Source organism: Dermacentor variabilis, chromosome 3 (assembly GCF_050947875.1).
Source record: "Dermacentor variabilis isolate Ectoservices chromosome 3, ASM5094787v1, whole genome shotgun sequence".
Taxonomy (NCBI): domain Eukaryota; kingdom Metazoa; phylum Arthropoda; class Arachnida; order Ixodida; family Ixodidae; genus Dermacentor; species Dermacentor variabilis.
The window spans coordinates 179610636-179625880 of NC_134570.1; the positions used below are offsets into that span (position 1 = coordinate 179610636).

Here is a 15245-nt window from a genome sequence, read left to right on the forward strand (position 1 = left end):
TTACTCCGGTTTCAATCAGAGTGTTCTCGGTTTTACGCATAATTGGTTTGATTTCTACGTCTTCTTCCATTGCTGTGTCTTTTTCTTCCGTTATAACTCTCGAGGCTTCCTCGTTGCGTGGCACTTTCCCGCTCCTCAAGCGGTCGTTCTCTTCCCTGAGTTTTCCAACTTCATCCGTAAATGGAACATTGCTCTGCCTGATCTGCACCAATTCTTCCTCTAGCGTCTCAACTATATATTGAAAAGCAGCCTCTGCAGCCTCTGCCTCGGAAGCCGCGTCCGCCCAGCTCACTTGTAAGGGTCCCGCGGCGCCCCCGTTGACGCTGCTCTTTCCTTTTGGGCTCTTGGATCCTCCTCGCCCCTGTGCCATGGGAGACCCGGTATTACTGGTCTTGGGTCTGGATTCCAATACGGACCGCGATCTTGATCTGGCTCTGTTCTTAAACGTCGAGCGGCTCCTCTCCCTTGCTTGGAGCTTGGGGAAGTCTCCCGGTCCGGATCCGTACCTCGTCCGATGTTCCGACCGTTGTCTCTAGTCTTTCCGTCCTGGCCTGTACGGTCTTTCCGCTTCCCTTCCAGTACAGCGCTTATTCTCACTCTCGTCTGACTCGCTCCCAGCGGCGCCTCTTTGCCAAGTACGGTACCTTGTATCTGGCATTACATCTGCGATCCGACGTAGGGCGGTCTTTGCCGCAGAGCTGGCACTTCGCTTCGCACTCTTGGTGCTGTGGCGAGTTCTTCATCCAACAGCCTCTGCATCTTCTGCTGTTCGAGTTCGGGCAGGCATCGGCTCTGTGACCGAGGCGTCCGCACTGGTTGCACACATCTATTTTTGCTTCCGGTATAGTGTGCACTTGACCATTGCCCTTCCGTTTCTCACATAGTTAGGGACGTGATGCCCGTCGAAAAGGATGATGACGTTCGTGGTGTTTGCCATTCTCTTCACCATGAGGACCGTCGGATCCTTGGTGTTACTAGCATCTCCACTGTTTCTCCAGGTGACACCTCGTGCGTTACTACTCTTATAATTCCCTTAGATGTATCTTCCGGAGCCGACTCGTACGCGTTCGCTTCCTACTCCTGGTCTGCCATCCTCAGTCGAGCGATAGTCCTGTATTGTTCAGCAGGCTCCCACGTAGTTGTAGTTGGCACACACCATGTCATCTTCTCATTCCTTCCTGGGGATTCCCACGGCGTTGGCGACGCAGCGTTCTGGGCGATTGATCCCATAGTCGGTGACCTTGAAGCCATGGGTACACTATTACCTTGTACTCTGCCTAACAGGATTCGGCTCGGCGTTGCTTTCACCCGACGCTACGCGCACCTCATCGGCCAATCGAACAGCCCTGATTGTGATCACTGCCAGACGCCTGAAACACTGCAACACCTACTGTGCGACTGCCTAGCATGTATGCTGGAGCGAAGGACTTTAGAAAGTTTCTTAGCCAGCGTTGGCAGGCAACCACTGTCGGAAGAAGCTATCCTCGGCCCATGGCCTGACACTGCAATTTCAATACGTGCAACAAAAGTATTGTTGAAGTTTCTGCAGGACACCAAGCTCGACGAGTGGCTCTAGCAAGACAACTGTCTCATGTACATAAGCACTCACCACTTCTCTTATCATCATCATCATCATCATCCATCCCAATACTTTCACTCCCCTTTCCTCTTCCCCAGTGCAGAGTAGCAGACTAGAGCGCACTAGCTCAGGTCGAACTCTCTGTCTTTCCTATTAATAAATCCAATTCAATTCAATGCTGCCTTTGGTAAAACTGGACATCCTGCTTGTCGCTATGATTTCTCTTGCTGTATGCCCTTTGCTCTACCTATTATTGACTGCATTCTCGCTTGAGGAGCGCACTACCTGATCTTTGGGTCCGTGCGATTTGGTCTGTTCGTTGGCACTTCCTCCTCTCTTCACAACGCGCCAACCTGCTTCGTCCTCATACTCTTCTCTCGTTATATCCTCTCCTTCCACGCTTACCGCTGCCGTCTTGCAGCCCTAACCCGAAAAGAGGTGACCTTGCAGGGCTCAAGCCACCAGCTTCGTTAGGTCAGGCTTAGCGACCGTGTCGGAAGTGGCCGATGTGTAGAAAAAAAAACGGTCTACCTACTTGAGAATAATATCAGGGTGGTCCGTGGAACTTCGACTTTATTCTTGATAATAAGGAGTCGGTGAATACTTTGAATATATGCCGGTAATCATTCAAAATCTGCGGAGCCAATTTTGAAGGATTCGGGCAAAATGACGCGGGCAGAAGGCGCCTAATTTCGTTCCCATGAATTCATTCAAGCATAATCGCCATTCCATTACGGGATCGCGAAAAAGTGGAATGACTCCATCATCATTCCAATTCCGGAGTGGTAACTGCGCAACACTGCCTTGCATGCATGCCTCACAAAGTACATCTACACTATTCCAAACGAGGTAAACCCAGCGCGCCTCCGCCTGCTTTCCTCCTCCGCCACGCTGCGCCTCGTTTCTCCATCCCCACTTCGCTCAACGCTACCTACACATTCTTCTAGGTGGGGTTACCTTGCCGCGCGCCCAGCGCGCTCATTCGAATTTTCCCCGGCACGCGATTCTCTTCACCTCCAGGCATTGCCTCGTTGGCTTGCATCACGGCTTCAGACAGACACCGCAGATTTCATGAGCTGGTCAGTTATGCTTGCGCGTGAATCTTCTTACGCTGAGATAAGGGCGCAACCGAAGTGGCAGTGCACTTAAACTACTGCATCTTATGAGAACGAGGAGGAAGCAAAGCTCGGTATAAACGACAATAAATGAAGAAAGTGCGGTAAAATGATAGCGTGATCGCACATCACGGATATGTAGTCGAGGCTATGTTCTCACGGCAAATCACTGCACACCCCTATTCAACAGCTTCCTTCTGCAGGCGTCTCCTACAGCGCCGACAAGCGCAACCACACTCGGCTGTTCAGTGCACCTGTGTCAAAGGGAAATTACAGTGGAAGTGTTACGCATTCTCACACTTCTGCGATAGAAATTGGTGGACACATGGTGACATATTTGACCCAGAAAGAGACGCTCAGTAGAACTTTGACTGCTGTGGGGCGATACGATTTCGCCTGAAAGGACACTCGATGGTGGCGAACCAAAAGCCAGAGCCAGCCGGCGAAAATTCCCGAGGCTTGACGGTTGCAACATCATAAGCGGCGGAGGAAGGGGTGGTATCTTGTGGATGCAACATAACCTGCTTCTATGAATGAAGAGTGTTGCAGAAGGATAGAATTGTGCGGTGCAGATGTAAGAAAGCTTGCAGTTCGAAAACTTCCGAGCTCACCACCTGTGGGCAATGGAGCGACCCAATCAGTCCCGCTAAATAGTAATATATATTTTAACACTGACATTGGCGAACATATGGCAATCGGGAAACAAGCGGCAGACCAAGCGCGCGAGACTTCGGCTTCCTCTTCTCCCTGCGAGCCGATGTATCGAAAAGAAGTATACACTAGAGCGCATTCCCTTCGCATAGGATCAATGTGAAATGCCCGGAGATCTATTAAAAGAGCCCTAAAAATGAAATGCAGAAAGAAGCCATGGCTGCCAACGCTCTGAATTTATGACAGAAAACTTCACTATGCACATTCCACACCTACATCTTTGGCGGCCTGTCACACTTTGACATGCTATCAGCTTTCATCACCTCTTGACTTCTCCTCAGCTGATAAAACACGGTGATGCCTTGCACCACTTGCAGAGTTTGTTTTGCAGGTTCAATGAATGAATGAATGAATGTATGGTTTTTATTGGCGCAAGGGCCAGATATGGCCAAAGAGTGCCAGGTCCGCGTTGATGAGTTTGCGATGTAGGTATGAGATCTATGAAGTTGGTGTGGCGTGGCTGTAAAGGGGCCTTAAAATGGCCGCTCTAGAGTGCGTAAAATTTTTCTGTAATAAGATTGTGTCGATGACAAATGACGTGTTCTATGAGCATTAAAATCCATCGTAAAAGAATGATGCAAAATAGAAAATATATGAGATGGTAAAATTTCCTGGAGCACTGCTGCCTCGCCATAGCCCTTGAATGCTTTGCAGGTCCAGGCGGCCGAATTCTGACAGTGGTGAAATGCGAAAATGCGCGTACACTTCACTTTTGGAGAACGCTAATAAATCATGGGTTGGTGACGTCAGGGCCTGGAGACCCTAACTACGCTGTCTGTCATAGCCCAAGCGGCACTTCATTGAAGTCAACGCTAATAAATGAACAACGCCACAATATTCAGCGTCAATGTTTCCATAAATCTACGAGCCCCGAAAGAACACATGTCCAAGCGCACGTAAGAATAAGGCCCAGCAACGTAAACAAAGCACATAACCCTTCAACGCTTTACATTGTACATTGTTTCAGATCAAATCGGTTCTAGTCGTTGATCTTTCGACATTTACGTACTTTAGGCGGAGCAGTCACTGCACATAAAGTGCGAGGACAAGGTGGAGGTGGCGCTATCCGAGAGGCGACAGACACTGTTCTTTAAACATGCGAATGTGGCCTCGCAGTACGAAGTGAACTGTGGTATGAGGGCAATAGGGCATTAACATTCCGGACGAATTTCAAATGTTGCAAAACGTCATCAGCATATTTTTAGGTTCACTGCAAAACGAAGGCCTGTCTCAGCGAGGTTTAACTACTCTTGACCGGTTCTAAATGTTTACAAGCTATGCCTGCAAATATCCTTATTTAATAGCCCCGCCTAATTTTCTATCATCATTGACAGCGCTTCCTTTCTTCTAGCACCGACTCTATATTTCTAATGGACCACCAATTATCTGCCCTATGAATTACGCAGCCGGCCAAGCTTTATATTCCCTCTTAATTTCAACCACCACTATCCCCGTTTGCTATCTGATCCACATCACTCTCTTCCCCTCTCTTAGCATTAAGCCTAACATTTTTCGTTCCATCGCTTGTTTGAGCGGTCCTTAGCTTATTCTCACGCTTTATTGTTAACCTCCAAGTTTTCCCTCAATATGATAGTACATGAAGAATATAGTGATGGTACGGTTTTGTTTAAAACGACAGCAGTGAGCTCCCGATCTTGCTTTGGTAATGCCGGCTGGATGCATTCCGACCCGTTGTCATTGTTCTCTTAATTTGCGTCTCTGGGTTCCGTGTGAGTAATTGACCTAGGTAATCTTACTCCGGTACATACTAGAGCCCTATTACAAAAATTAGTGTCTTCTATGGCCTTCCAGTGGGAAACCAGCGCGCTTTTTGACACTGGAACACACTGGGTACACCGGCACTCGCTGGGAGTCACTGGTACACCAACGAGATCGCGGGATAAGAGCTGGGTCCAACTAGATGAGACGGTGGTCTCACTGCCATGATGCTGGGGCGCACTGGCTTGAGCTGTACAGGCACTGGTTCTTGCTGCAGTTCGCTGACTGGGACTGGAAACAGAGCTGCTTGCTGCCGCACGGGTTCCAGTATGCAAGGTATAAGCGCTGCTGAATAATAAATGCTTTATACAAATTCATGGCAAATACTAGTCTCTTGTCCTAAATAACGCTATATCTTGAGGTCATAAAAGCCTCTTTCGCGTCGCAGCTTGGAATAAAGGTGCGTGAGCTGTCCTGTTTATACATGCATGCATATTTGACACTGAAGATCACTTTCGTTTTTTGCGTTTTTCCTTTTGACTAGCTACATTTTTGAACGAAACTACGCAAACCCAGAGGACGCCTCGTGTTTTAGTCGTTTGTACATAACCGATGACAGCGAGTTGACGCCGTTGTCACAGTGTTGTCGAGTCGACACGAAACTCAGAAGTCGTCCACACGGGTTCGAACTGACGCCGAGTTCGAACCAGCCGCTGATTGATATTATCGCACCGATAACAAAGCTGAGGTGATTCGTGCGCTTCGATTTTGCCTACTGTACTGAAAAATAATACAGAAAAGGTTCTGAGGCTAAAATAGACACATGTAGCATTCGCCAGGTATCCGCGACAAGATCGGTCCCTACAGCGAAGCTAAGGCCTAACGTATCTGACGAGCCTCTCTGCATGCTATAGGCCCGTCTAGGCTCACAAATATGCAAGTTTAACAAGGAGAAATCACTCTATATTTTAGCCTTTGCATCACTGTTAATAAATCAGCCATTTTTTCGTGTCCACCGTGTCAGCACAAGAAGCGATAAGCGCCGATGTGAGGCGTTTTAAACATGAGATGTGCTGTCGCCGAAGGCGGCCAGCGCAAGCCTACGCTGCTCTTACCAAGATATGTGACCAGACAGATGTGTTGATTGAAACGCATCATTGTACAAAATGAAAAAGTATATATTCCTTGCGCGAAGAACAAGTAACGGCTATCAAAATCGGCATTAACAGCCCATAAGACGTCCTGGGTCAGCGGTTTATTTAGGAATATTTTGGACGTTAAAATACCAATCTCAAACCAAAATGGATGTTGTGGCGCTTTCAAGCATACTATTGAATACGAACAACTTTTTCTTTCTGATACGGGCGTAAAATTTATTGCGGGGAGGTAGCACATCTACCATGTCTGTGCGAGACGCGTCTCTGTGAAACTAAAACTGCGCCTGGATCTTGACATTGGAGATTACACGCACCTTGCCATGTACTGGCCAGCCGCACAAACTTGTTATTGCCCGTAAAGAAAGGGGGCCTTGAGATGGCACATTTATTTGTGCGACAAGTTGTGTCGCGCTTTATGTACCTTCGCAATCAGAATGATGTGTTCCTTCGCACCGTCAGGCAAGTGCTTGCAGGTCGTCGTCTTCCAGGATTTTTTGTGTGCTCGTGTGAAGCAATGCATGGAGCTGTTAAAGGTTATCTACGAGAAGTCGAGCTTGCGTAAAGAGTGTTGCATGGACGCTTTTCAGTGGAATATCTCGCCAATATTACTAGGAAAGATCTGTATAAGGACCTAATAGACACTATGCTCTACGTACCGGTTTACAGTATGTCAAGGCCCAGGAGCTGTCCTCAAAGGGATGAAAAAATGCTAGTACACCCTTCGGTAAAAACATTTCTCTTTCAACTACACACTAATACATTATCAGTTAAAACATCGATGGATAACAAGGATACTTTTGTCCCATGGTCAATTAACTGCTTCTTATGCAAGAAACTTGAATCGATAGAGCATGCGTTTCTAGATTGCTGGGAATCACATCTTTTTCTGGGATGTGCTACAGAGGACGTTAAAGAAAGGGTTACCTTTAGATCCACATGGAATAAGATTCTTACCGGTTGAAACAGAGGGTTTTCCGTATGACGTTATAATGCTCCTGGGCCTCCACAGTTTGTGGGAAGCTAGAACGCAGTTCAACACAGGTGATGTCAAATTGCGATCTTCACGCGATCACTTCATTGAAAGTGTAGTACGGCTCAGGGATGTCCATCGGGCACTCCCTGAACAGTCAACATGGAGTGACATGATAGATAAATTGGGAACATCAAACATATTTAATATGTTGTGGCAGCAAAATTCTCGCTGACAGGTTTATTTTTTGTGTATTGTTTGTGTATAATGTCATGTCGGCAACAAAGAAAAAACGAGGGCGTGGCGTAGTAGTGAAGAACCGCGCTTGGGATCTGTAGGTCAGCCAATCGAATTTTGGTCCTTATATTTACTTGTTTTCTTATTTTTATAGAACTAAAACACTCTCTGTTGCTTTCTGTATACAATATATATATATATATATATATATATATATATATATATATATATATATATATATATATATATATATATATATATATATATATATACGCTGGACAGGCACCGTGTATTTTACGCTCTATCGCGGCTTTTCGCGCCAGTACCAAGGGCTCCCAGTTTGCCGAGCTTGCCCAGCGCTCTAGCATCCAGCCCGCGATACTGGGCCCATAATCTAGCATGGCGCTGGACACTGGATACTAGGTTTTGCAATAGGGAGGTGCTAGCTGCTGGACATGAATTCTTGTTCGCTTGACAGATTATTCAATATTACCGTTGTCTTCCCCGTATTCTTCTTCTCCATATTATTATTTTACCTACTCTTACACTTTCTTGGTTAAGCTCTTCAATCAATTGTCGGAATGTGTCTCCAGCGATGCTGAACAGAACACTGTCATCGGTAAGCTGAAGGTTGTTGATATATTCGCGGTTGATCGTCGCCCTCAGTCCTTTACAGCCTAATAGATTTAATATTTTTTTTGCAAGCAGTGAATACCACTGTAGAGATCGTGTCTCCTGGAATGACCGTTTTCTCGATAAGTATTTTTCCTGTTTGCTTCCTGGTAATTAAAACATGTGAAGCTGGAACTATTACTGAGGCAGAGCGGAAGCCTGAGAAGTTGCGGATACGTGCGCTGTGGCTGAACGTAAATATGAAATTTACACATTAATGAAAGAATTATTGAGTTTTCAGCCATATGATGGAAGCACCACGATCTTGATGTAAAGTTCGTTCAGTCCTTCAGCACAATCCATGAGATATGCACTCGCACTGCTAATTACACACAAATGTCGCAGCTTCGTCCAAACACACTGATTTAAGCGGTCGAACTGTCCGTAGCCGGGAGAGCGCACAAGGCAGCATAATTTGAGCTACTTAAATGATGATCTTGCTGATACGGAGCGTTTTAGTCACCGTGCTTAAGCTTCGTGCTGGCTTCACATTGTTTATTTCATAATACCAGGCCACTGTGGTTGGCTTTTTTATGCCGTCATGTTGACCTGACTAATGCGCATCAGGCGCGGAGCACCATAAGACTGTCGCCGGCTGGAAGAAAATTCTTGCGATGCATTCACAAACCCCTGTGAAGGGGGTTTTGAGTGAGTGCAGGAAAAGAAAGTGAGTGCAGAAAAGATAGGAAGGTCTTTTCGCCCAGGGCTGATGCTAGTCAGAGGTTTAGAATAAGCATCTTCAGTGAATCATAAGACGACAATGGCTGTCGTCTGCTGTCACCTGTCTTTGTCGTCTCGTCTTCCCATGGCCTGTTGCGGGTTACTGGCTTTGTGCTTGCAAAACAAAAATTTGTTGCGCGTGTATGAGCGTTATGCTGCGCGATGTTTTTACCAAAAATGAAATGTCTCCAGTGATACTCGTTCCGTGGATATATAAATTTAAATCTTTGTACGTGCGTGTGTTTGCTCGTGCGTTTGTGTGTGCGTGTGTGGAGGCACGTAGCAAAACGGGGGACTGAAGGAGCGTATTAGAGGTGCGCCTTCTGATCTCCTGACAAAAGATTTTCCATTTCTTGACCGCACAAATTTGTACTCCATATCTTTTCCCTTTTGCCGCGCAGCCCCAAACAAATGTTTGTTGAAGCACGTTAGATTGTCGCAGAAAAACTTTGGAGGGATGTCATTGCTTTCAATTAGGGACCGTAATTTCGCAGGAGGACTCATCCATTTCTCTTTCAATATTCTATTCACAAACCAACGAGCACGACAGATGCCCCTTCACGCTTCGCTGGCATTCGATGAATGGCTTCCATATAAGAATCATCAAAGGGCACTTCCAGCTTTTGTGCCAAGTCCCTGAGTAGCGAAAAAAGTACTTCTCTAGGTTTCTGCGGTAAACCGTGAATTTCCAAATTTGGCAACCTGCTGTACTGCTCAACCTCCTTCGCTTCGTTTCGCAATTGTAGAATTTCTTCTGACTTTCGGCTGGCGGCAGAAGCCACTGGAGCCCTGGACTTGGGGCACCACCCATCAAGCTCGTAATTCCTTATCCCATTTCCCCAATTCAATTAAGTTATTCTCTCTCTCTCTCTCTGACTTTAGAGGCAGCAGAGCGCAGTGTTGCTACTTCTGTCTCCAGTTTTTCAATGATGACCTGGCGCTTCGCGTCCGAAGCGCGCACCTCTTCATACCTTTCCGACAGGAAAGCAATCGAAGATTCAACGTTCTGAACCGATTTCTGAAGCGCATCCACCGTAGTTCTCCGAGCGAGAAGCTCCTCTACGTTTAGGGCAAGGGAGTTGATGGCGTCCTTCAGCGAAAGTAAGGCTTCAATCTTTGCTGCTAATTCAGATACTGATGCCGAAACAGGCACTGATTCGTGTTCTGTCGATGCCTGGTTGTCCGCTAGACAAGCTCGGCATCGCCCAATGTCTCGCTTATCAGCTCCTTTACCCAGGTACTGTGAACGACGCCAGCACATTTTTTTCCGAAAGTGAAAACCCTATTGGCATTTAACGCAGGTTAGAAATTTTCCCTCAGCCGGCAACACTTTCTTATGTTTACCACAGTTCGGTTCCATTGCCATCACACAAATCAGAAAGACCGCAGTCGGCGGCAAGCATGAAATATTGTGAAAAACAGAACAGTGAATGCTACGCCTCATGTGTAATAGAAACAAGCATAAGCACGGGCCGAGCGCTTGCCGCCGACTGCGAAGAAGCTGCTGTGCGGACGAGACTTTATCCTCCTGGACGCTGCAGATGCGCTGGCGTCATGACTAGTGCACCATATGGCAGCGAGTGATTAGCTCCTGACGACTGAAGGTAGGCGAGGGCCTCCAGGATGATTGAAGTACGTTCCAAGGTCGATCCAAATAGGTCGCCAAGCTTCGGGTGAAAAGCCGTTCAGTATAAATCTGCACCGACATCAGCAAGGTTGGTTATGGGAGCAGCGATTGAAGCGCGACTATGTTCGGAGGGAAGAAATATTGGAAAAGAAAAAAAAGCGTCTTTTTAAATTCCAGCGAGATCCCCCCCCTCCACAGTTAGATTCATTCAACAAAAAGAAAATTTCTGGTCAATTTCATATATTCGTTACGAGTTAAGAAAATTCAAGTTTATTTAATTTCTTTATTATAACAAGTACACTTCTTTTCAGCGCACATCGTTACTCGGGGCGCTGACGCCGCTGTCATTCGCAATGCAATGCAGCTCTTGAAATGTGCAAGAAAGGCGCACTCGTAAAGTTCACCTGTTGAAATACGCCCCCCTCGCACGTTGTGCTTTTTTGCTTGTCAACGTTTCTCTGAATTTGGTGACGCGGGTAGCTTCATCGCTTCTTGAGCTGTTCAGTCAAAAGTAGTTAGTTGCGACCGCCAGATAATTGTTTACTTGTTCTCGCGCGACTGCGCTGGCCGATGGGCTTGGTGTCCGACAATAGGACCAGCACAACACGTAAAACTTTCGTTGGCCTCCAAAGAAAGTATGTTCTGTGCAGGGGTGCGATTTCGACAACCGTACCGCTGGCCTTTTCCTGCATCGCTATCCACGCTGAAAGCTTGAAACGCCCATCAAGTCGAATGGCGTGGCATTCGAATATAAAGCTCTAAAGGCAGACCAACAAAACAAATTTCGCGCCTTCGAAACAAAATGACGTCACTCCTGCTTTTAACGGATGTGGCGTCAAATTATATTTTTCCCGCCGGAAGTGTTTCCTCCACGTACAGATGGCGCTAAGCCCCACGATCCATCGATGAACCGCCATGTTTTGAACGTACGGGCTCCTATCATAGAGTTCCATATTAGTATAACTAGAGGGAAATCTGGCGCTGCGATCGTTCAACCATCATGGGAATGATGGGAAGTACAGAGAGAGAGAGAAACAACTTTATTTGCCACTATAGGGTAGGAAGTTAGGGCAGCTAGGCCTAGTGTGGCTCCTAGGTGGGGGCGACGTCTTGGGCCCACGAGACGAGTGCGAGTTGCGTTTTCTTGTCTGCTCTTGTCAGCAGCTGGTTCCAACCTTCCTCGGAGGGAGCTGGCAGTAATGATTGTAGGGGAGGGTTACCCTCGCCATCCCCAGAGAATGTGTGCCCGAGTGGCGAACACTCCATTGTCGCACTTAGTACAGACGGGGTCGTAATCCCCTCCAGTGATTAGATAAAGCCTAGAATGACTGAGGATTGAATCCGTCTGCAGTCTGCGAAGCATGGTGACTCGCGCTCGTTCGAGGTCGGGGTGGGGAGGCTGGTACACGCGTCTCGTCTCCTTGTAGAAGTTGGTGATGTCAGCATAGGATTTGGGGACCTCCGCGAGCGCATCTGGGTTCGAGGGGCCGGCCTCCCGGTTAGTTAGGCCTCGGGCTAAACGGTCGACCCCTTCGTTCCCAGAGTTCCCCGCGTGAGCAGGTACCCACACTAAGCTGACAGTTCTGTCGAGAGCGCAACCGCGGAGGATGTGCGCGGCGGGGAGACAGAGTGAGTTTTTTGAGAAATTTTGGATGGCTTGTTTGGAGTCACTGAGAACCATGCTTGTGCGGGGATCCGCGATGGCTAGCGCAATCGCGACCTCTTCGGCAGCGGTGGGGGAGTGTGTGCGCACTTTAGCGGCACTGATGAGAGTGGTCGTGGGCGTCGCTACGCAGGCTACGTATGTGTTGGAGTCGCATTTCGCCGCGTCCACGTACATGACATGTTCGTCGGCGGAGTAGGTGACGTCTAAGGCTTGTGCCTTCAGTTGGCGGCGCCTATCGTGGCGGCCGGGTAGCATATTCTTGGCCATGGGTTTGATGCCCAGCCGACTGAAGACTCCAGTCAGGAGGGGAGTAGTGGGGTGGATGTCACCTGTAGGTTTGATGTTAAGACGATTAAGAATGTAACGACCGTGTTCGGTGCGAGAAAGACGGTGTATTTGTGCAGTCTTGTGTGCCTCTATCAGTTCTGTGAGGGTGTTGTATACTCCAAGCTGGAGCAGACGCTGTGTGCTGGCGGACTGGGGCAGTCCCATAGCCGCCTTCTTAGCCGAGCGGATGATGCTATTTACCGCCTCTTCGTCTTTGCGGCGGAGGTGGTAATATGGGTATGTGTAGACAATCCTACTAATGAGGTAGGCTTGTGTGAGGCGGCAGAGGTCGGTCTCCCGCATTCCCCTGCGGCGAGTGGCAATGCGGCGGATTAGGCCGTTGATTTGGTGGGCTGTGGTTCGGAGGCGTTGGACGGCTTCCGAGTTCAGCGTGTTGTTCTGGACCAGCATGCTTAACACGCGGATGGTCTGTACGGGGGCTATGGGGTGGGTGGCAATGTGGAGCATGATCGGCTCTTGAGGGTCGGGGACGGGTCGGCGAACACGTCTGTCTCGTATGACTAACAGTTCAGACTTGTTGGGCGAACAAACGAGACCGTTCGCCTGCACGTAAGTGTGGACGGTGTCGATTGCCTGTTGAAGTGAATCTTGTATCTCCCCGTCCGAACCAGAGTTTGTCCAGAGGGTAATATCGTCGATGTATATTGAGTGCTTAATGTGGGGTAGGGTGTCGAGAAGTGTGGGAAGGCCTCGCATAGTAATGTTGAATAGGAACGGGGACAAAACAGCTCCCTGTGGTGTTCCCCGGGTGCCCATGGTGACTTTGTCACTGCAGAGGTCTCCAATATGGAGTTCAGAAGTGCGGTTGTGAAGAAAGTTGGCAATGTAGTTGTAGGTGCGAGTGCCTACACTCATCTGCGAGAGGTTGGTCAGTATAGAAGCCTGCGACACGTTGTCGAAAGCTTTACTGATGTCGAGGCCGAGAATGGTGGGTGTCGCCCGGATGGGACCCGGGTCGAGTATGTCGTGTTGTATCTGCCACATGATGTCTTGAGTAGAGAGTCCAGCACGGAACCCAAACATGGTGGGGGGAGGAGATCCTCCTTGTCTGCGTGAGTGTGGAGTCTGTTCAGAACTACGTGCTCCATAACCTTCCCCAGGCAAGACGTGAACGAAATGGGCCGGAGATTGCCCAGATCGAGTCGTTTGCCTGGTTTGGGTATGAAGATTACCTTGGCATGCTTCCAGGAGTCTGGAAGGCGACCTTCATGCCAGTGGTGGTTGAAAAGGTCTGTAAGTGCTGCGACCGACTGGTCGTCGAGGTTGCGGAGCATTTTGTTGGTGATATGGTCATCGCCGGCGGCCGCGGTAGTCTTGATGCGGTTGAGAGCGGCACGGACTTCCGACGCCATGATGTCTCTGTCCATGTCTGGGAGCCTTTGTAACTTAAAGGGGTGGGAATGTCGGTGGAGGTGCTTATATATTTGTCTTTCAAGGTAACGAGGAGTTCCTGGTTCGTGCCTGGAAACGAGATTGAGATTCTTGTGTGATGCAGACTTGGTGTGGGTGGGATCAAGCAAGTGCTTGAGCAGAAACCATGTGTTCTTGCATCCCAACTGCCCGTCGAGTCGGTCGCAAGTCTGATGCCATTGTTCCTGACTAAGTCTGGTAGAGCTGTCTTCGATCTCTCGTTCGAGGTGCGCGAGGCGAAGCTCGAGAGGGCGGTTGTGTTTTCGTCGGAGCCAGCGAGTGTGGAGGCTGCGCTGGGCCTCCCACATATGCATGAGTTTAGCATCTGGGGTGGGGCCACCCTCCTTCTGAGTGACTGTGGAGGTGGCGTTGGCTGCGTCGCGGAGCAGAGCATCTGTCCATGTGTGGAGGTCGTCTATGGAGCTTTGCGGACGCTGAGCTCGTACGTACCGGAAAGCGTCCCTGTTGGTGTTGTGTTTGAATGTGCGGCGGCGGCAGCAGCAGCAGCAGCAGCAGTGTAAAGTGCTGAGCGATGGAAACGCGACACTTTGTCAACATGGCGGTTGACACATTTTTGCGCCAACGGGAGACGCTAGTGACACTGAAATTATGCGTTTTTGCGTCTCATGAAGGCGATCATTTTTTGATGCATCGATCGATCGGTGATCACCCAGCGATCACCGATGGCAGAAAGAGCGCCGGCCGTCATGCTGGTTGAGTATCGTCTTTCAATCCCAGGTCATCGAACAAGCATGCGTCACTGCTTGACTCTGATTCATTGTTGCATCAAGCATGCGCTGTGATAAAGATGACGAGATCAATACACATTAAGTTTTTTTATCACTCACAAATGCTCATACCGTGTTCGCGGCTGCGCACGTGCGGCACAATGGTTCACATGAAGCAGTAAAGCTGATAGCCTACAGACACGTACGGTTTCCGCGTAACGTCAGTTGTCCTAAAAGGAATATGAATAAGAATCTATAAGTCCTTCTGGTAATGACATTGTTTTTCTAATGCTAGAGAATGACCTGAGTTTTCTAGAAAAAGCATTTGAGAAACAATTAGAGAAACTGACGATCCTCTCCCTAAAAGTGACATTTTATGTTTTGTTACACCAACACTTTCACAGAAACAAAACTGCCAACTACGTCACGCAAGAAAAAGAAGCAGGAACCAGTGCTGAAGCATGTCTCGAATGCAGCCTACGTCGCAGGGGTGAGTAAACACATCTCGCATTTTCGTACACGTGATCACTGCCGCACTGGTCCAAAAAAACAAACCCGGAGTATTTGACAAATGGCGGCCTGTCCG

General features: G+C 48.4%; 1 protein-coding gene across 1 annotated transcript; it reads right to left on the bottom strand.

Moving 5' to 3' along the window:
* Positions 1 to 657: 657 nt before the first annotated feature.
* LOC142574930 (uncharacterized) lies at positions 658 to 13888 on the bottom strand. The gene is made up of 3 exons (XM_075683918.1): positions 13694 to 13888; positions 12261 to 13496; positions 658 to 792 (listed from the first exon to the last, which is right to left on the bottom strand). Exons 1-3 carry the CDS (start codon positions 13886 to 13888, stop codon positions 658 to 660), a joined length of 1566 nt encoding a protein of 521 aa, XP_075540033.1.
* Between the last annotated feature and the right edge of the window lie 1357 nt (positions 13889 to 15245).